This window comes from Lonchura striata, chromosome Z (genome assembly GCF_050655825.1).
Source record: "Lonchura striata isolate lonStrDom1 chromosome Z, ASM5065582v1, whole genome shotgun sequence".
Classification (NCBI taxonomy): Eukaryota; Metazoa; Chordata; class Aves; order Passeriformes; family Estrildidae; genus Lonchura; species Lonchura striata.
In genome coordinates this window covers 59275112-59300978 of record NC_140740.1, presented here as the reverse complement: position 1 = coordinate 59300978, position 25867 = coordinate 59275112, and the positions used below count along the sequence as shown (strand labels likewise).

At 36.7% G+C, this 25867-nt stretch overlaps 1 protein-coding gene across 1 annotated transcript in view; it reads right to left on the bottom strand.

Moving 5' to 3' along the window:
• Positions 1–10041: 10041 nt before the first annotated feature.
• CWC27 (CWC27 spliceosome associated cyclophilin) overlaps positions 10042–25867 on the bottom strand; it is a 96286-nt gene continuing 80460 nt past the window's right edge. Inside the window, exon 14 of the mRNA XM_021534375.4 lies at positions 10042–10448. Within this exon, the coding sequence (XP_021390050.1) occupies positions 10286–10448 (163 nt within the window). The 3' untranslated portion in view covers positions 10042–10285. The remainder of the gene's footprint in view (positions 10449–25867) is intronic.

The following is a 25867-nucleotide window of genomic DNA, read 5'->3' as shown; positions in this document are numbered from 1 at the left end:
AGTACACTTGACTAAAGTGTAAAAAACTATGTGAAATCCATCTAAGAACAATGGCTGGAGGCACTTCACTTCCCTTGTGCAGACATGGCAGATCAGTTATCAAATGACAGAAGAGAACAGTTGTTCTGACACTTTAATTATTTTCCTTTTCACTTTCTATCTTGGTAAGAGGAATTACAACTACTCATATGAGGACTTACAAGAAAGGAATTGTTTTAGTTACTGTGTATACATGACACAATTTGCCATGTAAACATAAGGAAGAATCCTCTACAGATTCCCTTTTTTCAGAAGGAGCTCCATACCCTTGCTAACATGAAAGTGTAAGAAAGCTGAGGAGTGTTTACTTCCTTCACAACATTCTGTTCTGACCCAGAGCTGCCTTTTTATTCACTTTTACACTTTCATCCAGACAGTTTAAAGGGCTTGAGGTTTGAGGTATACTAATTCCTGCTGTTTGCAGACAGGCGTTTTATTACTATTGTTCGTGACACACCTGGGGAAGAGAAATGCCTGTAACTGACTGGATAATCAGACTTTAATTCTCAACTCTGTATTAGCTTTGTTCGTTGCTGCTGGATTTAGTCAAGGATGAAACCATTTCTTATCTTACATAGTCTATATAATAAGGATAAATTGCATCTCAGAATATATTTTCCTTCCAAGGAGTAGATTTTTTTCCTCCCTAATATAATTCTTCAGAACATGATGAAATTGACCTTAGTTTTGAGAGCATGCATTTACTTTTATTGACAAATTGAAGTCTAGTGTAGGGTAATAGCACTTGCATGTAGTAGAGAAGTAGTGAGGTTTGATCACGTGATAGTTTGACCTGTCTCATATGGCATTCTGATAAACAATCTGTGAAGTACTGAGTCAGTGAAACTACAGCTAGAAGGCTTTCCAAGCATGTTAAGAACAAGACAAATTCATAATGATTACAACTATTTGATAAAACACATCAAAATAACAGAGTGCAGTTCAATATGGATGAATACCAAACACCACTCTGGGAATAATCAATTACTACCATAAAAGAAAAAACCCAACTTGCTAATCAGTAGGTTAATAGCAAAGAATTTGAGGATTATAAATGTTCAGAGCTGAACATCATTAGAAAAACCTGTGCAAATGGAGGAGAAAAGAAAGCCATGCTTGGATGTACAGAGAGGGGTTTTGTGGGTTGAGATTAATTCCTCTCTTTTTAGCACAAATCAGACTTCGGTGAGATTGCTGTTTCCAGCTTTCTTTAGGTAACACAGGTAAAGATAAATGTAGGCCAGCTGGGAGGAAAGCCAGAGAAGATTAGTAGGGATGATTTAGAGACATACAAAACATTACTGTTAGGGAGAGAACTAAAATTTTGGGACTGTTTATTCTAGAGGAGAAAAAGGACATGATAAATCTTTCAATACATAAAATATTGCTACAGAACGGAAAAGATTATTTATTCAGACTGGTACAAGAAGTTACGGGTTGTGCTACAGCAAGAGAGATTTAGGTAAGATTTTAGAAAAATATTTCTGAAGACAAGAATATTAATGTACTGGGAAAAAAAACATATAGAGTAGTGAGGATGGTTAGACGAACCTCTTTCTTAAATTATGGAAGTTTATCTGATTATGTGTTGTCTGTTCTGACTTAAAATGATGTTTAGTGGCTATGTTATTATTATTTGGAAGCTCACTAGAAATAGGATGCTATATGTAAGCTGAGAGCCAAAAAAGCATGAAAAGAGAAGTTTCAGGAATATTTGCTTCATATGTAGCTCCATTAGGTATTGGTATAGCTTTGGTACTAAACATTCTTGATTAATTCACTGCTGTTAAAGGACTCTAGATTTCAGTTTGATCCTGTTTGGCCTTCATACAATGGCATCCTTTTCCCCCTTATTAGCTTTCAGCCTTCTCCCTTGCAAATGTTGCCTGTATTTCTGAAGTGCAATAATTAGTGTGCAATAGTGCACAGTAATGTGTTCACTAATTTGTGACTAAATAGCACCTCAGCCTCCAAACTCTCTTTTTAGGCACATTCATACTGTATAAGTGTGTACTTTAGGTATTTAAGGTAGAAATCAATAGATAACTTGAGGCACTGAGTCTTTCTTTCTTGCCCTCTAACCAAGAGTTTAACATATTTTTCTTCTAAAACTACATTCCATACAGGGTGTCCCAAAGCCAAATGTTGTCTGTCCATAGCTGTGTGATACTGTATTGGTTTACTCAAATGGCTCTGCATGCTTGTGGCTTTCTGTGGTCATAAGGGACTACTACTCCAAAAGCCACATTGTGGAAATAGCAAACACTTTGTCACTATGGAAGTTCTTTACTTGCTTCTCCCCCTCCTGTCTGGAACCTGAACTAAACCTGTGGTCTGACTACTGAAAGACCAACTTATATTTCTGAAATACAGATCAGACCAAAGCATAAGAATGGCCAGAACAGAAAGAGCAACACTGCACTGTTCTGCTGCCAGTCTCTGCTTTGACCACTAGTCTACAAGAAATATTCTCAAAATTAAACATCTAAAAAGGTTGCTTACCCTGCTGTAGTTTTTATCATATGGTAAAAACTCCCAGATTTCTGCATGTTTTGGTGCTGTCAGAAAACATGGACTTAATTGGCACTTAAACAGAGGAAGAATGGCAGCTACTCCACAGTTCTGTAGGGTAAATAAGCATTAATTTATCATATTGAAAGCAGAACTATTACAGAACATTATGCAGTGGCCTGTGTACCATGCTTGCCTGGCTAAGATACTTACACAGATACCTTTCCAGCTCCCTCTTCAGCCCTTGGGATCTCCTATTGTGCTTCTGTTCCTCCAAATCTTAATTACACTTTCCTAATGATTCTGATGTGCTGAAATTGTTTGGTTGCCAGCTGATTTGCACATGCTATAATGTTCTGGTGTATATGGTAGTGCTTGTCTGGTGTGGATTTTTTAATCTTAGCAACATCCACAATGATTTTAGTTAGCCACAGCAACAAGTTTCAGCCCCTAGAGAATTAGAGTTTACCAGAAAAACTATTACAAATTGACTAGAAGTAAAGTTGACCGATGAAACTTGTTTTCTAAGAATAGAGCTTGAGAAGAAACATGCTTGTTTTACTCAAATTGCCTTCAGAAACACTTGGTCCTGGTACTAATTACTTTGGCTTTGAAGACTATATTGTGTTCACCTCAGTACTTTTAAAAACTTTTTATTGGGGTTCCTGTCATTCTTCTCCTGTCCATTCCCTGTTCTGAGACTGCAGCTGAGAACGTGCTGTCCTGTCTCCTTGTGAAGTTGTATGTCTGTGCTACAAAGTCCCTTTTGAAAAATATCTTTTTTGCATTTTTAATATCCAGGTAGTTACTGAATTCACATCTATTTCTCACTTGTGCATTCATATTTCTGGTTAAGCTCAGGAATTCCAAAAATAATATCAGAGAGGAAAACTCAGAAGCTCATTGCTTTTGTGGCTTTTTTCACTGAGGCCAGTTTTAGCCCATGTTGCCAATGATCAGTCTGTACACTTTAGTTCTGTATTGTATACTTAAGCTGTGTGTGCAACAAATGATGTTTTCTTAGCCTCTCCATACAGCCTATTAAACAGTGGTTGGAATACTTCCATCTGTAAAGCAAAACCTTTGGCATAAATAATATTGTAATTTGGATAGGCTAGACATACTTTTGCAAAGTGACCTTGTAAAAATATTGTCTGAGGTATGACTGAGCCTAAATTATATGACAGTGAGGTAGTATATTTTGGTCTCTCTGGTGTATGAGGTCTCATCTTGTAGCAGTGAAACCACCTGAAATTAAACAAAAAACAGCAGTGTGCCAATGTGCATCAGATTTAGAAGCTGAAGAAAGCTGGGCTGAGTTTTTTGTTTTTTTTTTTTTTTTAATCTATTTGCAAACTTTTATGCAAGTTCTTTGTTTGACAAAGGCAAACATTGCTTACTGCGGTTTTCCTGTCTTTGTAAAATAAAATTATATGAAATACTGTGAGGAATATCTTTTGACTACATTGTAAATATAAATAAATCTGGAATAGTTAAGTCAGAATTATTTTTTCCTTCCCATTTACAGCTCTTTCAAATGCTTTTTTGTTGTCATTTGGGATAACTTGGTTGTTTGGTGCTCTAGATAAAAATATCTTGCACAAGATGCACAAGATACATATTTGTGTTTCCCCTCAAGGGTCAATCATCCTAAAACCGTTTTCCTAATCCATAGGGCAGGGTTAGGTATTATAGTTAATGATCTAATTTACCAGCTCATGCCCCTGAATCGTTATCCAGATGTTCATACTTACTATACCATCTTGCCAAGTCTACTCGATCACTTAGGATCAACTTATGTCCTGACATTTGAAATAATTTATGTGTTTAATGTGTTAACTCTTTGGTTTGTATATTCTGTAAATGTAAGGGAGAGCATACTGTAGCTCTAATGGAAATCTTTTTTAAAGTGACTGACCATATACTGACAGTTATTTTCTGCTGTTCCAGTGAAATAACTTTTTAGATGGAAGGATGCAATACCTCATTATACAGGTCAGACCATGCTTCCCAAGACTGTAGAGAATCTCTGTTCAAGCAGGTGATGGAAGTATCCTTTGAATGCAATGTTGTATTAAAATCTGTTTGACTCAGAAGTTACTTCTGAAGAAGAACATATGTGATTTTGGAACCAAGTTTCAATAGTGGCTGCAAAAATGTGATCTTCCAGACTGTGTTCAATATAAAGAGGTTCAGCTTTCAATGCTTTATTGCTGCCAAATAAAGCTGCCAAAACTAAAGGCTATCCTAGGGCCATTCTGTAACTGTGCCCTTTTACTACTACAAACAAATCACAAAGGGCAAGTGTGCAACTTAAATAATCTTATGAATATTGGACTGGACTTTCAAGTGTGTTAATACCCATTGACATACAAATATGACCATCATATCATGTTTTGTTCCAAAGCCAGTGCATTTAATAAATTAGAAATAGGAACCATAGTAAAAGTATATGAACCTATTCATATCAGGACTTGTTTTCTCTTCCGTGTGATTTTCTAGGTCCCGAAGTGTAGATTTCCCACCTAACTTCCCTATAATGCATTTTGCTAATTTAGATTTGGTGAATTATTCTTAAAAATGCAATTCTTTTTCTGATGTGTTGAGGTTTAGGATTTTTTTTTTCTCAGAAGGTGCTGTCTTGTTGTCTGTAGTCCTCTTTCATGTCTATAGAGTTGTCCTTGTGCTTTTTAAAACAGTGCTTTAAGACTAGAAGGTTATTAGTACCAACCAATTTGTGTTTTAAAAAAGGCCTTGATTTTTTTTCCAAAAAAAGTAGCTTTCTGGATTTTGTACTGCTTTGGAGCAATACCAGACAACAATTGTAGGTTACAATCAGCAGATCCTTATTCTGTGGCCAGATCAGAGACAATGCTATTTTGCTATGTGTTTCAGGAATAATAATTTAAAAATAAAAACCTATATACAAAGGAAGTGTTAAAACATAAGTGTTAAAACAGAAAAAAGTTTAAATATAAATTTCAAGTCTACTCTCTGAAGTGTGGCTTCATGTTTTTTGCATTTGTAGTACATGCAAAATCTACACAGGCACATAATAAAATAAAATGCAGCTTTAGTATGTCTTACCTGGTGGTTTACAGATTCTCCAGCTCAGCACTGGGAAGCCAGGAGACATAAAGAGAGCTGGAGAAGACAGTGGGGCAGGGGCTAGTTATAAATGCAAAAGCAATGGAAAGGTCGAGGAGGGGAGGACATGAATTCTTTGTCTGGCCCTTGGTAATAGAGGCAGACAGGGAAGGCATGAGACAAGAGAAGTGGTGATGAAGCCTGTGGAGGCAGAAACCAATTCTAATGTGTCTGTTTGAGATGCATAAGAAAGATCTGCCCAAGTGTACAGTAGCTTTTTAAACACACTCTTCTAATCTGTGACTTATAAATGAAACTTATGCTATGTGAGCAGGTTCTTAAAAACCAAAAGAAATGAAAAATCAAATGGAAAATCCCATCTGTGATGGATACTGAAGTGGAAGTGAAATCCTGCCAAGAAATGTACTGTGAAAATGAATTCAGAGGAATATTTTGTTGTGACAGCATCTGAGGTGTTCAGGCCTCTGACAGGCTGTGTGCCACCTGCCCTGGGTGCCTTGCAGACCAGAACGTATCCATTAGAGAGCCCTCCTGTGGGTACAAGGTGTCTGTCAGTTTGCATGAGGAATTTGGGAGTATCAAGCAGGAATATGGCACATCTGCCCAGGATAACTGAAGGGAATCACTTTATGGCACCCAACTGAGAAGCAGCAAACTGCTGGTACTTGCAATATCAGTAGGGCAGGAATGTACTATCACGGGATGATTAGGTGCATTAAAAAACATTTCAGTTTACATTCTCTGTGCTGTATGTAAGTCATCAGGAACTTTATAAATATAGCCACTATACAATCGCTCATTCTTTGTTACAGTGAAAGATGTAAGCAAATACCTACATCTTTTACTGAGAACACACAGGTAAGAAGTCCCCTCAACTTCTAACAGCCCAAGTCTGTCCTCATTTAAGTAATGACAGATGCACATGTCTCTGCCAGAATGAGGCAGAGTCTGGAGCTATCCTTTCTGTCTGAAGCTAGTTTTTATGTTGCCAAAACATAATTGTGTCTTTTGCAAACTTGATGTCCTCTAGAAGAAAGCAGACAACATTGCTGTGTAATTATTTTAACCATTATAGCTCAGACACTCTTCTGCTGGGGAAAGGAGACAGTATGGGAAAAACTTCTTCCCAAACCAGCTCATGCTGGAAGCTAGCAGCAAAGGAAAAGCTACATAATGTGGCATTGCAGATTACACCCCTAGCAGCCTAGGCATAGTGGCTATTTGACAGAAATAAACCAGGCTCTGTTGTACTTCAGGATTTTTTTAGATCCAAAGCAAAAAGGGCACATTGTATTAGTTGCTGGCATTTGAGGCAAGCCTTCTCAAGGATCTTGCTATTACCAGATGTGGCCTAGAAGGATCTTATCTACTCAAAATCCAGCTGGTTTGGAAATGTAAATGTTGACTTTACCAACATAATGGTATCTGCAAGGATGAAAACCTTTTCCCCCACCCTGTCTTTTCAGCTATGGAAGTCACATTCCCTCTTGCAAAATGAAAGGTTCTATTAATGTTTCTATTAAAAGAAAGACAGGTATGACTGAAGGGACTGTCTCACAGAACATTTGTCAACACTGATCCGCTTTATTGGTAGTAAAGCTGATGTATTGAAATTGCTGGTTAGCTGCCACTAAATACTGGTAGATCTTTGGTAGATCTTTGGTAGATCTAACTCAAAATGCAGTCATAGTCTGGGTTTATACAATTTTTAGCTTGATGTAATGAGTATTCAAAAAAGCAAGTAGTGATGGTGGGGAAGTAGAGCATACCCAGCAATTTTACACCCTATCTTGTCAACAGAAATTACTACACACAAGCACAGTGGTTTGCATCATCAAGCTAGGCAATCTGTGCTCCTAATTAGCATTTTTAGGAAGTAAAGCAACTGTTATGACACTACTTTTTTATTGGTAGTGCATAGACAAATGTACCTAGTTGTATGTTACAACTATGTAGAGATTATGCTCATGTTTATACTGGGAGGTGAGGTGGTGGCCAGAAGGGTGGAACATGGGAGATGCTTAATAAAGTCTTAGGAAAATATAATCAGTCAAAAATCTCACTACCATAGAACAAATTCTTTCTTCAGCCACAAAACAAACTGTTCCTTCAGTTTTCAGCCACTAACCTAGCTCACTATGACTCTTTCACAGACAGGGAGACACCTGCCCATGTTGTATTCCCCACTTGATTTTCAGAGTTGACTAATAAAGGTGTAACTCTGAGCACACACATTTCAGAGTCTATTTTAAAAAAAAACAGTGCAATGCTGTACCACTCAACATTTTATGTAATTACAGAAATGCCAGATGATTAATGAAATAGGTTTGAGTTAAAATGATTCTGCTAGTCTGGCAGTATGGGAAACTGGCAGGATAGTTACTGGCAGAATGGGAGTTACCTGTGACACTCCAAACTACTTATTTCAGACAAGTCTCATAATTTAAACGTCTTTCTGTGAGGTTCTTACTCCCTGGTGTTAACTTTACCTGAGAATGTACTTCTAACATAAGCTTTTCTTAACTTTGCTCCAAATGTCTCCTAAATGAAATACAGAAGTACTTTTGCATCAGTGAAATGAATAAAATTTAGACATCTTAGCCCATTTCTAGTCAACTTTATCAACTCTCAGTTGACTAGTTGTGATAATCTGACTTTCAATGCATGCTTACCAAGAACATGTCAACACAGTTACTCTCTTGTTCTTGTCAGGTTACCAGTCCTGTGCAAGGTCCAGACTTTTCAAACCTCTTCCAACTGAGCAGAGTCCTAACCCTCAAATTAAGTTTCCTTTTTGGGCTTCTCTAGTGCTTAAAACTGGGAATCATCTAATACAGCTTATTCAGAGCTGATGCAGGTAATCAGCAATCAACTAAGAGGGTGTTAACCGACTTGTCCATTTATTGACTCGTGCCTCCTACTTTATCTTGCAGGAAAAATAGGTAATTAGAACATTTTTTTATTCCAGGGGCAATAACTGTCCTGGAATTAATTCTCAAGGTTCTTTTCAGATCTAGCCCTCACTTCTCCCCATGTTCACCACCTTTTCCTCCCTCCCATTTCCACCAGAATGGTGGTTTGATATGCTCATTTCCTGTAATGACTGATTTAAAATTTTCTCCACAAACAAAGCACTGAATAGAGGCATGTGACATTAGATGTTCTTTACTTTGCCAGCAGAAGCCCGACAGAAATGACTTAATGATTAAAAACCTTTGACTCACTAGTTTGTGAATGGCCATGTTTAGGAATGTAACCCCTCTTAACTTCTTTACACCATGGCACAGTATAATTCACTCAGCCTAAGAGGAGGATAATGACAGCTTTATACAGGATCTCACTTCACACCTCCAAGTTTTCTCCTTATCTCAAAGGTTGCACTGTGCATTAAAGCAATAGTCTGTATTAATCTAACCTCTGATATTTGGGCCATATTAACCCACCAATGCAGGTTTATGTATCTCACACCTCAAACCCTATCAAGAAATTGGCAGTGGCAGCTTGATAAGGACACCATACCTTACTGAACTTGTTCTAAAAACAACATCAGCAAAAGCACTGCTCTGGTGGCACTTTTTAATGACCTTGGTCACTCTTCTTTAGCTATTGGTCATTTGGGTAATGCATGTTCCTGTGGCATCAGAACTGCTGTAAAAAAGTAACAATGAAAATTCCTGTTTATATGTAAAAATATTAATATTATTAAAATATTATCCAGGGTTGTAAAATATGAGGAAAATCTATAAACTGGAAGCTTGAGCTCAACTGAGTTCAATTTTAGATGACAGAATAAAGCAGGGTTATGTTTTTAATGAGACTGATCATGTTTCCTTTTGTTTCTGTACTGGACTAATTAACAATCCAATCTTCATTACATGCCACTTTACAGTGAAAATTCTACCAAAGGGATTTTTCTGGTATTGCAACAAGTGGTTTAAGCAACCATTACAGCATATTCAGATTATATTTTTTTTTTTAATTCATATGATATGGATAGTGAAATAACACATCTAAAATGTATTATCCCAGCTTTCCAAGATGGGATCTTTACTGGAATGTGTATTTCAAAAGAAAGAGGCAATAGCCAGACTCTCAATTAAATTTAGCTTGTTTCAATAAAGCTGTGACCATTCTAAAAAGTACTGCATCATCTTAATTCTGTGTCAGAGTGATTCAGGCAGGCAAAGTTTACGTGTCTTTTAAACAATGAAAATAATTAAAATTCTACTTTCATAGAATCTTAAAAGCCTGAGGATGGGGTTTCCATCTTCTAACCTGACCCTCACTGACACAAATTTCCATTCATTATGTTGTAAACTTTTTGATTAACATATTGTGATTAAACAAAGATTTTGAGTACTGTAATTAAAACATGGACAAAAGTCAGGTCAGCTGTTTTATTAAATCCATCATTCTAAAAACCTTTAGAGAGGTTGGATATACAGTGAGAGCACTTGACCGCACAACTTAAGAAACAAATGATAGCTGTGCTTCAAAACTGCACAACAGGTTCTTGAGAGATTCCTTTTCACACTTGTCCAGTGGTATTTTAGGATCAGCTTACAAAAGAGCCAGTGCTTTACTGCAGTCACTTTCCAAGGCAGCTCTGGCTAACTTTACACTCCTTTTATCTCCTTTCCTTTTTTTCTCTCATTATCTTTTTGCTTTCTTCTCTTCTCCTCTTAGTTACAGGATTCCGTGGATCATAGATCTCAAAAGTGTCTTCATCCTGCATGCTTGCATCTTTCACTTTTCTGCTTCTGTCTTCAAACTGAAGCACATGTGACATCCTACAAAAAAAAAATAAAAACAAAAACAAATTCCAACTCAGCAAAAGAATGGAAGCTACAATTTATAATTATGATATGCATGATAAGATTTCTGATTTATTTTTGGTTACAGCAAAAAAGAACTGGCCTAGGTTTCGGGTTTTTTTTTTTTTTGTTTTGTTTTTTTTTTTTTGTTTGTTTGTTTCTTAGAAGACTATTATATTATAAGGTGATAATTTTGTAAATACTCCTTTTATAATACAGCTAAATACAGACAGAGTTTTCTCTGGATTTCATTTCATATACTAAACTCTGTTTTCTTGTTTTCTTTTTCTATTTAGCATATCTTCCAAAATGTATGGCAAATTTTTCCCAGGAACAGGGAGTGTTTCTCAAGTTTTCCTATTAGTCACTTTAAACACCTTTCACCAGGGTGGAGGGTTTTACCAAAGTGGGGAAGAGTTTACATGGAAAATGTTTGAAGTAGGTACACAGAAGATCAAAAGGGGAATGCTTAATGTCCTGCTGCTCCACATTAACTTGGTTCAGATCATGCTTTTCAATTCTCAGAATACCAGACTAAACAAATGCCTTGTTCAATTCACCATTTTTCCTACTGTTCATTAGAAGTTTCCCCCCATTAGATACTTCCTAATTTCAGCGAATTTCCAGTAATCTGAAAACATCACTGCTACATAATGGAGAAAAGGCACACGTGAACCACAGGAGGTTCAACAAGGCCAAATACTACATCTCACACCTGGGCAACTGTTAATAACAACACAGGGTGAAGAAGAAGGGATTGAAGCAGCTGTGACAAGAGGAACTTACAGGTCCTGGTGGCTGAGAGGCTGGACATGACCCAGCCATGGCACTCACAGCCCAGAGAGCCAAACGTGTCCTGGGCTGCATCCAGAGCAGTGTGGGCAGCAGGGCCAGGGAGGGGATTCTGCCCCTCTGCTCTGCTCTGCTGAGACCACACCTGCAGGGCTGCATCAGCTTTGGGCCACAGCAAAAGAAGGATAGAACCAAAAGAAGGCTAGAGAGTCCAGAGGAAGCCACCAAGATGATCAGAGGGATGAAGCAGCATTCCTGTGAGGACAGGCTGAGAGTTGGGACTGTTCAGCCTGGAGATGAGAAGGCTCTCAGGAGATCTTACAGCAGTACACAACAGGACTTACTAGGCCAGCTGGTGACAGACCCTGTTGTTACATTTTTTAAGACAAGGGTGGTGAAACACTGGAATAGCTTGCCCAGAAATGTGGTAAATTATTTTTTCAGGTACAACTCATATATCAAGGTAAAAACACACTTACTTAACCTTTGGATTCAGTGTGATCAATTTCAAAAATGTCTTTAACTTTGATAGGACAGTTTAAGAACTTTACTGATCTAAATCTAAGCATATCAATCTCTATAGCATGTCTTTGTCAACCGTTTTTGCGACAGAAAATCCAGGAAAATGAGCAAGTTTCAAAAGGAAAGTTTTTGTGGCTAATGAAGTACTGCTTGCAACATGTAAGACATCCTCAACTAAACAGTTTTCAAAGAGCTTTAGAGCAAATCTCCATACATAAATAAAAGGAGGGAGAACCAGCTCAGTTACTGCAAATTACAATATATTACTATTAAAGAAACCAGGAAAAAAAAAAAATCAAAGTATAGACCATACGTGATCTGCTTGAATGCTTTAGAAAATTCCTAAAAACAAAAATTGAGAATTTTCATCACAACTGATTCTTGACATATGTGTTTCATAAATACTTAAGGAGTTGTTTCCAGTGTAAGAAACTTAGGTAGTTTATAACTCTGTCCACACTACTAACACCCAAACTTGTTTTTTTTTTAGTCATCTCTACAATTCAGAATAACATAATGTACCATCAGAGTGACTCATGGTTGCATATTTGTAGTTTAATTATAAAAACATTGTCTCACAGTGGAGGGACTGAAGTAATTTATTTTAGCTAACATGCTTTCTGCATTTGTCATATTCTTCTCAACTTATTAAAGAGACATATCAAATCCCTCTGTTCTAGTATGAATAAAGTACTGGTCTAAGAGATGGAGTCATTCCTGGGTGCATGGTTTTAAAGTGTGTTATAGGAGTGTAAGTAGAAGTGTAGTCACACTTAGTCCTTTCATCAACTCAGGTTTTCCAAGAATACTATAGCACAGGACATAATCTGCAGGATTCAACTAATAGGAATTAAAATTAAATACATCTCTAATTCTTGGGTCAGGCCATACAGTGCCCCAAGTAGTTTGCAAATTAGATGCAGGAGATTCAGACTAAGCAATATTTATTTCTCCCCAAGAACTGAAAGAAGTCATAGTCTCTGACTCTTATTCATAACTTTCCACTAAGACGTTCCCAGCTGTGATTAAAAATAAGCCAATATTAAGAAACTTTTTGATATTCCCAGAATCAATTTTAGATGCAGCATCTCAGAGGCAAAGCAAAATAAACACAGACTGCAGTGGAGATTTTAAGAAATATTTTTCTTCTGTGAACTTAAGCTTATTTTAGCAAGTCACTCTCCTTCCCAGGTAGATCTGTTCTGCATCTATATGAATGGTGAACCACAGTGAATACTGTTCTTCAAAGGAAATTATTTTTTTCTTTTTTAAAGGAACATAGGAAGCATTTAATAATTATTTCTATATTAAGCATTTGAATTTAAATTCATCTTACTCAAGTTCCTCTAACTGAAGTTTGCCTTTGCATAATTTTCCAAGTGCAGAGTTAGGGTGTAGTTCCACAAATACAAGTTTCATAAGTTTTCCTTGTTAAATTTATAGCTCTCTTCCCTTCTGCATGCTCCTGGGATTGGTGAGGAGCTGGCTGCCCAGTCATGTTTCTGCAGTCACTGTGTTGAAAGTAATAACTTCATCCCTGTGTCTCTAGTCTTCAGAAACCCACTAACTTGTGCCTATCACTGATGTTAACAGCTCATTTTATATAAGAGACATTAGATTTTAAAGTCTACTTTTCTTCAAAATTTAAAAGATGAGAGGTAATCCGTTTTACCAAGCAAAACTCAAAAGAAAACAAAACCTTAATTTTGCAGCCTAGTTTTTTTGCTAAAAAGTTGTAAAATAAAATAGCTTGCCAAAACTGATTACTCTGGGTTTGAAGAACCTAGTTGTGCAAGTTGTTGTTTTTCCTAAATAGAAGATACAGTCACAAGATTTCTGTTAAGATGCTCATCATCTTAACAGAAATGAATGAGCAATCTTTGCATGGATTTATTGCTGAAGAGGCTGATTTTTACCCTGACCAGATGACAGCATCCTACAAGTTGACCATGGTCCTATCTCATGTAATGGGGGAGAACCTGCCCTGCATTTCTCTACTTTCATGTTACTAAAGTAACATGTTACACTCAGTAGCTGGCTCTCTTCTGTATTCCAAAAATGGAATATCTTGAAACATTAGCCTGAAATATACAAATTAATTTAAGACAGTTTCAGAGACAGCACAGGATTTCAAAGGTATAACGATACTCTTGTGGCTTAGTGATATTCTCAGGTCAGCAAACAGATCAGGCTCTTTTGAACTACTCTAGTGAGACGGTAGTTGCAAGAAAAGATATGATATACTGTGATCCCTCTGCTTTTGAGATGTATGAGCCATGCACTGGTTGTGAACCATATGCCAGCTGCTGACAGGTGGTAGTCATGTTAAATGTAGCAAAAAGAGAAGCCCCTTGGTCCAACAGCTTTGGCCTTTCCAGAACCCCTTTTGGGAGAAACTGAAGTGGAAATCAGTGAACTGAATAATTTTGAATCTTGGCAAGACTAAGGAAGCACTATGCTTTTGCTCTTTTGAAGCTGAAACCTCCAGGTACACTCATGCATCAGGGATTTTTATACTAAATGAAATGAAAGTGCAAAGCTGTATTGCCTAAGACCACACTTGTTTTTCAAACTGATACAGCTGCTGTCTGCTACCACCTGCCTACTGCCCCCCTTGACTTTCCTTGCACAGGTGGCCCTAGAGAGCAAACCTCCTGGTGCCCGGAGGTAAACCTGGGACATTATCTTGCATTCAACTGTATCAGCACTTTAAACAGGAGATCACGAACAAGTGTGAGCAAAATTGCATCCTGCCAACTCTCTTGTAAGGGTAGTAGCTTCTGGCAGAGCAGCTGTAAATTCTGAAGCAGTTTTAGGTGGGTACCTGCACTTTGGATGTGCAGTTGGTGCCATACTCTTTTTTACACTAAATGCATACAAAATAAATAAAGCAACTAATAATGTTGCTATAAAATGTAGAGTATCACAATTTTGAACATTATCGCTGTGTTTTATGATAATTATTGGTTCTTTCCATCAGGTTGCGTAAAATGAATGCAGAAGGAGTAAGTATCTGTGTCAAGAAATTCAGTTGTATTGTATTGGCTCTTTAAAAAATGGGACAATTATGAACCACAATTACTAGCAGTACCATTTGTTTCTGAGTAGAACATTGATTGAAAGTAACAGGCTTCCTATTTTCCCAATTTCACAAAGCATCCCATATTACAAAAAAACCCAAAAAAACAACGATAGGTACTCAAACACTACTGCTTTCTGTAAATTATATTATACTTAGTGCTAATTTTCCTTCAAACTCAATAAATATTGAAGTGTAAGCAAAAATGGTTAATGTAGGAAACATTCCAGCACTTTTCTTCCACCATCCACAAGATACCTAGGCAGTGGACAGAAAAGTAACTCAATTGAATAGATGAGAAAAGAGATGAAAATCCACAGATTCAAAGCAAATCCAAAGATCAGAGCAAAGGGGATGTCTCTCCCAAGGAAAAAAAAAATAGGCTATTCTGGACACTGTCACTCTTTCCACTCCCAGCAGAGTAGTGGGTGGCACAGGAAGAAGAGAGACATTTGAGAAACACTGAGAGACAGTGAAGAGACTAAAATAAAAAATTGGAAAAGGTAAAGACTAAAAAATATAAGAATGAGAAACAAAAACACAGAGAAAGAGACTTATCAAAATGTAAATCAAGTGAAGAAAATTGTCAAATCAAAAATATGAATAAATTTTGAATCAAGACGAGAACAAGAGTATGAACAAGGCAAAAAAAAATGTCAAGGCCATAAAACAAAGGGAATTTTGAAGGAGGAAATACATTACTGACATCTAATATTTTTCCATTTTAAAAAAACATTTTTGAATTGAGATGTTACAAGTAAAGTAAGACTCTTGGATCAGGCTGCTGTCGTTATTCCTTGCATAAGTGTGTCCAAGAGCTTGATAAATAATTTTGTAAATACAATGCAGCAGGAAAGAAGGAAGTATGTTTGTGTCTCTAATGAAATCTCCAACTATCACTAAGTGGTCTGTACAATACAACTCTTTTAAGTGAATTTTGCAGATTCTGTTTTCCCTGTCTCAACATCCAGATTTGTTTTCCTTCTTGTGTAACATAAACCATCATTTCTCTATTCATGCAAAGGAGTTTTGTAATCCAAGTTTCTCTCCGTTATCATTAAAAGCAAAGTAAAAGAAAAACAATTTTTTACCAACTAATTCAAGTAGTTTTGAATTCTCACAGCAATGAGGGTTGATATCCTAAGTACCATGATAGACCCAGTCTCAAAGATAGATTCATGTCTTTAATTATTGTTTCACACAGCCACTTCGGTCTCAAAAAAGATGTTTCAGAAAACAAATTCCTTGAGTATTGTATGTCTCATTAACATATAGTATGGAGCTGTGCTAAATTACCTACAAAAGCCTGGATGCCTTTATAGCACTTGGTATTTAAACTTTACATTGTATCACACATTTCCACCATGCCTAGTTTGTCAAACCAGGTATTATTTCACTTTAACTAAGTTAATATCAGAGAACCATAGAAACACTGAAGTTGGGAAGGACCTTTTGTATCAAAAAATTTGACCGATGATTGAGCACTGCTGAGCCCACTAAACCGTATCCTGAAGTGCCACAGCTACATGCATTTTAAATACCTCCAGGGATGGAGCCACTTCCCTGGGCAGCCTGTTCCTATGCCTGACAACCTTTGTAGTAAAGAAAATTTTCCCCAATACCCAATCTAAACCTTCCCAGTTTAAGGCCGCATGCTCTTGTCGTATCACCTGTTAACTGGGAGAAGAGACTGACTTACACAAAAAACTTTCTAGTAATAACTTCTGGTCCTAGGTTTCTGTTGTGATTGTTACCACTAAGAGATTTCACTCTATCTTTTTTTCAGTACTTGTTTTCATCATTCCACATTCCTTGTTTCTCTTTCCTTATCTCCCTTTCTAATCATGTGATGTCTTGTACATTTTTTAATGCTTTCATAACACCCTGTATTTTTCATGGTGATTGACTTGATATTTAAAAAGGGAAATAAAGTTTGCTATTCGGATTTAGCAAAACACAAATAATTAGTTATTCCATGGAAGTTTTAGATGTTAAAAAACTGCTTAGAAGAGTAGTGAGAAGATAGTTAAAAATACAGCTATGACCCATATTGCAGTCCACTTCAAATGTTAAGTATTCACATAAAATACTTACTACTTCAAAATAATATTGTTTCAATCCATGTTAGTGATTATGATACAGATTTTAAATAGAAATTAAAAAATTTACTATTGCTATAAACACCGCCCCACCCTGTACTCTCCTGAGGTTAACTGCAAGACCCAGTATTAGTTTACAATATTTCAGCTTTCAGCTGTTTGTCATGATTTTGACTGGGGTAGAGTTAACTTCACAGTGGCTGATGTGGGGCTGTACTTTGGATTTGTGCTGAGCACAGAATTCATAATATCAAGATGTTTTTGTTATTGCTGAGCAGGGCTCACAGAGGGCCAAGGCCTTTTCTGCTTCTTGTGCTGCCACACTGGTGAGGGGCCTGGGGGTGCCTGTGAGGCTGGGAGGAGACACAGCCAGGACAGGTGACCCAGCTGAGCAAAGGGAGATTCCAGTCAAGGTGACATCAGGCTCAATATGTAAAATGGGGGAAAGAAGAAAGCAAGAGAGATATTTGGAGTGATGGTGTCTGTCTTCACAAGTAACTGTCATGCAGGATGGGGCTGTGCTGTCCTGGAGGTGGCTGGACACCTGCCTGCCCAAGGGAAGCCAGGAATTAATTCCTTGTTTCACTCTGCTTGTGTGTGGGGCTTTTGCTTTCCCTATTAAACTCTGTATATCTCAACTCATGAGTTTTTTTTCACGTTTTAATCTTCTGATTCACCCTTCTGGTGGGGCAGTGAGTGAGCAGCTGCCTGGGGCTTAGCTGATGGCTGTGTTAAACCATGACAACAATGGACAAACCATGACAACTGCTGCTCTTGCACAAAGCAAAAATGTCCCCAGTGTTAAGTAAGTAAAACTGATGAAAACACACTTTAAAAATATTATACAAAGTCAGCCTGTATACTTCTGGTAACTTTAACTAGTCTTTTGAATTAGTATATTAGTAACTGGAGGACTGAAAATTGGCTTAACCTCTTCAGAATAACCAGCAAGTTTTGGGTCCTCCACAAACCAAAGAATTAATCGTCATTATTTTCTCTTTGTGTTGGCAGCATAAAATTATGAGAAAAGAACTTCTGCCGCTATTTTCTAAAATACTTTATTAGATAGTTTATTTGAACTGTAATATGCTTAGTTTTATCACAAAACAATCACTACCAAAATTAGAAAAGGAAACTAATAGTTTCACTAACCCTGTGACCTCCAGCTTAAAAAGAACCCCAAAGATACCAGGTTTTGCAAAGCTAACAACAAAGTAACCTAATAGTATTGTATCCTTGGATTGCTCAAGATAGTACTAAAAATCTTTTTCTCTTGAAAGAACATTTAACTGTAACTAACCTTCCAAGAGAAAGGGAAATCACCTTAACTATGAAAAAGCTCACCTTATTTGTAATGATCTGTGGGAAAATGCGATGACTTCTCATAATATCAGGAGAACTACGTTAAACTACGATAACTTAATTTTTCAAGCAATAAATATTTTTCTGAATAAAATTCAGTTACCTTGAGTTATCCTATCCTATCTTAATATTGCTTCTGTTCTATAACAATTAATATGTGTAGTATATTTTCACTACATCCTTGACCCCTTCACAAAAATGTTAGGTAGTTTGATTCAAGAAGATGGATGCTTTAAATGGACAACTGCTCCTGGCAGAGTAGACTGGTATGGAAGACTAAAATGCAAATTCCCCATGTTGCTCTGGACAGCACACAGTACAGAAAAGCTCTACACAGCATTTACTACAAGGACATGGGAGCCACCAAACGACCAGGGATCCATCCATTCTAGCATCCTGTCTCTGGCAATAGCTTGTAAAACATCTGACACTCTGAAGTCAGTCAGCAAATCACCACCCCAAGTTAACACAAGCAGTCACGCATTATTGTATCAACACAGCACAGAGTTGGAGTGAAAAGAAGGGTGAGGAGAGTATTTCCAGCACAAAAATACTCATATTTTCAAAATATTCAGATTTCTCTGGATACTCTCCCTTTTCTTTTGCCCTTCCCCTCTCATTCTGAATATAACAAAATCCTTACTTAAATTTGTCATTCAATGCAATGAAGTTGGAGTACTTGAAAAGGTGTGTAAATATACAGGAAGCTTAAGCCAGGCTAGTAAAGATTTAGAAGATTATTTCTTCATTCTTCACAAGATTTTCTGGCAATAAAAAAAGCCAGATTTCCAGACAGTAAATCTAACACTAGATATCCCTTGACTGAAGCATGTATAATTTCTGAATTTAAGTCAAACAGTAGTCAAAATTCAGATACTTAGTCCAAATAAGCTAAGATACAGAGGAATTAGCAAAAAATAAACAAGCAAAAAACCCCACTTTAAATGCTCTGAGTTTCTCAGACTTGCTGAACAGCTAGAGGCAATCAATATACAACGTCAGCAGAAGAACAGTTTGTTAATTTGGATTACTGACTAAAGCAGTGGGGTAGAGGGTGGCACTTACAGATCAAGCAAGGTCTGATCCTATTCTAGCAGTACAGGAGTGAAGGTGGAGATAAAACTGGAGCAAAAAAAGAAACATTTACAGCAGAAGATTTTTTCTTTTCTTCCTTTAAAGGTTAGTGGCAGTACTAAAACCCAAACAAACACTTATTTTTTTGCCAAATAGAAAAGAAACCTCTCTTTCCAATGTGTTTCTAATACAGACCTCTGGCATTCATTTATCCTTTGTAACAATCAAGTAAGTATTTTGTCAACTTTTAAAAAATGTAGTTGAGTAAATCAATGGCCTTAGCAGGAGAGACCTAATATAGAGCCAGTTTTTCCAGACTAGTGAAGGAACGCTGGCTCAAGTCTGGATGGGAGGAGGGGAATAAACATGGCTTTAATCCATCTTTGTGCCTCACTGGCATAAATTATAGCAGCACTTTTTCTGTCATTCCCCAAGCTAGCATCAGCATGTAAAACAGACTGCAGCTTAGTTTTCACGGGCTTACTGTGTTTGTCACAGTTAAGCTTCTGCATCTGAAGCTGCAAAGATTGGTGCTAATCTTGAGGAAGCCATATTTCATAACCCTATATTTGAGATTTGTTAGGAAAGAAAAATCTGCATTTAAAAAAATGTATCTAAAACAAGGTTTGTAAAATAAATATAACCAATATTTTTAGGTGTCTATCCTGAAGAACTTCACCCTGCAAATTTCCATAGTATATCTGCAGTAAATAAGAAATCCTGGAAATAAAATGGAACAAATTATCAAATGTATATGGATTAAATACTAACAGTGTGCACTGTGATTTAGCTATTGACAAAAATTAAAAATTATAATATAAAAACAGTCTGGCTAATTTCAGCATTTACCTGATTCTAAAATTGCTATTTCAATTTAAAAATACCCAAGTCTTATACTCTACAACAGACATTATTGGGAAGTGATATCTTGATACTGTTTTAAGACCCAATTGTCCTCTGTTACAAAACCTTTTACTGTGAGAATACAAGGTAAGTAAAAGATGTGTTTTTGCACTCCTAATTGTGTCATATTTTTCATGAAACCAGTCGTAATTATTCTGAAAAGAAATTCCTTGTATTATGAACAAAAACATTTCCTAAAAAGGATAGAGGGCATAACTATTGATGCTGGATAGAAAATACCTTAGTTTAATATGCAGATTTATTTTCTGTTTGTTCTAGACTAAAATGAAACTATCTCTACAAACTGGGTAAAAAATTGTACATTCAAATTGCAAGTATTGTCCTGACAAAAAGAACTCAGCATTAGCACCCAATGTTCCCACAATATTTAAGTGGCCCCAGTGACAGTTTTCTGAAATTCAGAATTTGGAACAGATTACAGTATCTCAGTATCTGACATATAAGCCAGCTGCACTTTAAATGATTAGCACTGAACTTCTATGAATTTTTTGTCCACAGAACCAGTAAATAAATAAAAACAGACCTATTCTCTTCAATTTCTGCTGAAATCAGGTAATCTGATCTATGTAAAGCATCACTGTGCAGATCAAGGTAATTTATGACGATGAAAAAGATATGTTTAAAAGCTTTCTAAAACACATGACATTTTAAACAGTATCTTTAAAGTATGCATGTCATTACATTCATTTGAATTGGTTTTAATCCTCATTATCTTACATGAGGTTTTTCACAAACAATTTATAGGACAATAGTTTTGGCAACACTAGTAATTACACAACATGGATATTAAACCATCCATTAAGCAAGACATACCTTTTTGTTTAAAACAGAAGACCTTGACTGTCACACAGTTTTCACAACGAACTTTTGTGCAAATTGGAAGATATTTTCAGGTATTGACTTTTTAATTTTGATTTTAAAAAGTTAGTTTTTCCTATACCTCAAATTAACCAAGATTTAAAATAGTTTAGACTCAACAAAGGTAAGTAACCAGAAGAATTTTAGACTGAAAAACCATGTGAAAAACTACCACCTCATTCCAAATTCCCATTTTGCTCATTCTTTCTTGTCCCACAGTATATCTGAAAGCTGAATGGATTTATGTTATTTCAAATAAAAAGAAAGAACAAGTTTCAGAGTCTAGACATAATTCCAAAAAAACTTAAATGACTTATTTACATTTGTTGCTTAGTTACAGCTGTGATAGCACTCCACAGGGAAAGAAAAAGCTGATCTCTTCTAAAGATTAAGAAGCTTTATGTTTCACATGTAACACCTTACATTCCACCCAGGAAACATTACAGTGGTTCAGTTATGAAGCACTGGCATCACATGCTATTAATTAAATCAACTATGTAGCATGCTGGCAGTCTCAGTCAAATTCTGAAAGGCTGGAGAGTGCATAACTGAGTGAAGATAAAGGCCAGTGATGAGACCTGCATCCTGAAGAAGAAATCCTAAACTTCTAGCCAGGTGTAGAATCAAGGAAAAATTACTGGGCTTCACTGTAACACAAACTCTAAAATCAACTGGAGGTCTACTTGCAGCCCTGACTTGTGAATTGATGGGATTAATAACAGACCATATCCTTCTACTGAGGATGATACTGATTTTGGCCGAGTCCATAGTGGCAGCAATTTTAATGAACTTCACATAATCATGTCCATCTGGTAAGGAACAACTTTCACATGTTAATATTTCAGTTTCTACACTGAATATTGAAGGTTCAACAGAATGAATCTGGAATCTTCCATGAAGTCAAAACTGAAGAAGTAACAATGTAAAACTGTATTTATCAGAAATGAGATTACCAGCATGGAAATAGTTCTCAAGCAGGAATAGAATACTGCCTCAATGCAATGTTCATATTATAGAATCATAGAATGATGTGTGCTGAAAGGGACCTTTAAAGGTCACCTAATCCAACCCCACTGCCATTGGTTATCTGCCACTCCTGTGGACAACCTGTTCTAGTGCCTCTACACTCTGAGTAAAGAATTTCTTCCTATCATCTAATTTAAATCTCTTAATTTAAAATCATCACCCCTCATCCTGTTCCTACCTACCAAAGCAAAAAGTCACTCTCCCTCTTTCTTTTAATCACCCTTTAATTACTGAAATATCTATCACAATAAGGTCTCTCCAGAGCCTTCTCTTACCTAGCCTGAACAACCCTAGCTCTCTCAGTCTTTTCTCCCAGGAGAGATAGTCCAGATATCATTTTTGTGCTCCTTTTTTGGAACAGCTCAAAAGAGTCCCTGTCTGTCCTGTGCTGTGGCCCAGAGCTGATGCAGCCCTGCAGGTGGGTCTCAGCAGAGCAGAGCAGAGGGGCAGAATCCCCTCCCTGGCCCTGCTGCCCACACTGCTCTGGATGCAGCCCAGGACACGTTTGGCTCTCTGGGCTGTGAGTGCCATGGCTGGGTCATGTCCAACCTCTCAGCCACAGCACCCCCAAGTCCTTCGGGGCAGGGCTGTTCCCAGTCTGTGCTCTTGTCTGGGATTGCCGTGGCCCAGATGCATCACATTGGCCTTGTTGAACTTTATGAGGTTCACATGAACATGCTTCTCAAGTTTGTCCTGGTGCCCTTGGATAGTATCCCATCTTTCTGTGGTGTCACTTGCACTGCTCAGCTTCCATTCACTGCAAATGTACTGAAGGTACACTCGGGTCCCACTGCCTCTGTCACTGATAAAGATACTGAAGAGCATCAGTCCCAAAAAGTGGATGAATGGAGATGTCTTTTCAATCAAACCAAAAAATAACCCACCATCATTTCCTAGCCTATGTGTCTTCCACATCTTATAAAGTTCTGTAAACTTGACTGGTTTTATGTGCAATGTATAGTATTTTGGTGGTATGCAGTGATGATCATTTTGATTTTTCAGCTACTTGACAAAGACAATTAAGTTTTAAGTTCAAAAATGGTACTGAAGTTGAATCCTGAATTTTTTGTGCATTTTGTCTGTGAGACTATAAATAATGGAGATCCTACAGATATATGCTAAATTGACTTCGCAATCAGGTGAGTTTTCAAAAAGCAATGTGGTGGATTCCTTACCACAGAAATTTCCACCAATTCAAGAGTTGTCATAGCACTAGATATACTTCAGTAATCCTGTAAATCTTGTAGTTTCAGGAAGTCTCCACTTGTTTTAAAAGATCAGAGGGAGAAGAATGTAAATCCAGATTAAGGACATGACATGTATTTTTATAGCAGAAAATCTGCTCCTTCCACAAAAACCAATATTCCAGGTAGGAAACTGTAGATACATTTCACAAGCAAGTAAGGTTCCTAAAAATTCAGCTGGAGAGCCCTGTTTTTAGGAGTAGACAGTTTAATGTCAAAGTGAACAGCTTAATGTGGTAATGGTTTGTTAGTTAATTTCCACTTATGACTATACTGGAGATGAATATAATTACAGAACATATGTATAGTATGAAGTTTTGAATGTTTATTGGAGTATCCAGAATTCACGTTATTGTGGCAAACTGGAGCAGCAGTATGAAAAATGGGATACAAAAAGTGTAAAGTTTAAAAGTGCAATGGCTAAATTCCAATAAGAGTGATCAACAGTATAGGGACAGGACAGAAATAAGTTAGGCAACATTTCAATAGGAAAGGATTTGTGGCTTAGAAAGGAATGGAAACCAGGTATGAAAAAAACAGCAACATAAAAGTAATCCTTCCACTCAACACAGACAGACTTAGCTGAATGCTGTATCTAGTCTCGGATTTCACATTTTGAAGGAAGCACTTGGAACACTCAGAATTACTTGATCAAAGGGTGTTTTACAGTATTAAGTATCACTCTTACCCTAATTAAGAGGAAAATTTTGCATAGATTAACTGAAACAATTTTTGAATGTACTTGATTTCACTGGAATTTTTTTATCCCATTGCTGGATTCTCTCTATGAAAAATATTTTGTCATGTTCACAGGATCTGCATCGTTAGTTTCATTATCTGCAATTGTTGTAACACTTTCTGGAATGAAATCTATCTTTGACTATAGTTGCAACTATTTGTTCTTATCATCAGAACCTGAAGTGTCACTACTACCTGAATGGGTATCACATGCATGCAACTATATGTGTTACAGTAAATCCTACACAGTAGCAGCAGTGTTCAGAATAAGGGTAGTCTGTGCAGTATTTTCTCATTCAAATTCAGGTCTATCGAGTAAAACAAGTAGCAAGTATAAAGTAAATCCCAGCTGGGTCTTCTGTTGTGACATATTTGTTTTTCATAATATTAGCCTCTAAGCAAATGATACCCCACTGCCACTGTGATTGACCTCACCTATATTTTTGGGAAAAGTCTTCTTGGTTAAGATTCTAAGCCAAGAATGTAACTAAGTTCTGCTAGATAATCTCAACCTACCTCTGCAGCACTCTACACAACCTTCAAGAAAAAAGAATATAGTAATGCATCTGAGTCCTTCTTATTTGGATTGTAAGTGAATAAAGAACAACTAGTGATCAAATAGTACTGAGACCATCTAACAAGTCATCAAGAGGAAAGCACAAGCACTAGTTGTCAACATGAAGCCACAAGGAAAATAATAGCTGGAAGAACACAGATCAAGAATGTCTTTCTAAGGAACCCAGATGCTGTAAAATTGTGTCCACTTATTGTCAGACATTTTTATTCTTTGACTCCTCCTTTGAGCAGATACCATGTTTATTATGGTATTTTTGAATTCTGTAAGGGAAATTGGATTTTGATTGCTGCAGACAAATATAGATAACCATTCTTACAGAACAGTAGAGGTTGCAATAAAATGTCTCAGCAAAGATTCTGATATCCCACGTTACAACTTAGTCTTACGCATTTCTCTTTAGCACTCCTCACAACATTTCTTCAGATGTGTTCTTAGACAGTAAAGTCTGGTAATAATTATCAAACACCATACACACTGTTTACAATAGAGTCATATTTCTTCCTTTTTTATTGCATAAAAAGTAGAATGCTGCTGAGAAGTGCCCAAACGTCTGCTATGTGCCATGCCAATACAGCAGCTCAGCCAAATATGCAGAGAGAAGTTTGCCAAACAAAAGAAAACATAACAAATTGGTAATGGTTTCTATCTTGACAGAGAATGAAAATTATACCTCAATGTGTGGCCACTCATGGACACATAAAAATGTCTCAGAGGCAATCATTTTACCTCAGATAACACACCCTGACAGTAGAGCAAAGCATACTGGCACGTTTTCCCTTTCCATAAAAATAGCAATTATGACCTACAAAATGGCCTGGAGGAACCATGTTGTATGTGTGTATCATATATACATATGCCATACATTAATTGCATTTCATAAAAATCAAATAAAGTGAGTTACTTTCTTTTGAGAAGTAGATTCAAATTAAGAAAGAATTTTAAAATGTAAAGTCACTATAGTTATCTCAAATATTCCTATACAACAAAGGTACTGAAAATGTAAACACTTAATCCAAAATATGCAATTTAACTTTCTGAGTGCTTCACACAATAATTAATAGCTTTCAGAAGATTTTGTTGCTTTGTTAACATTGTTTATA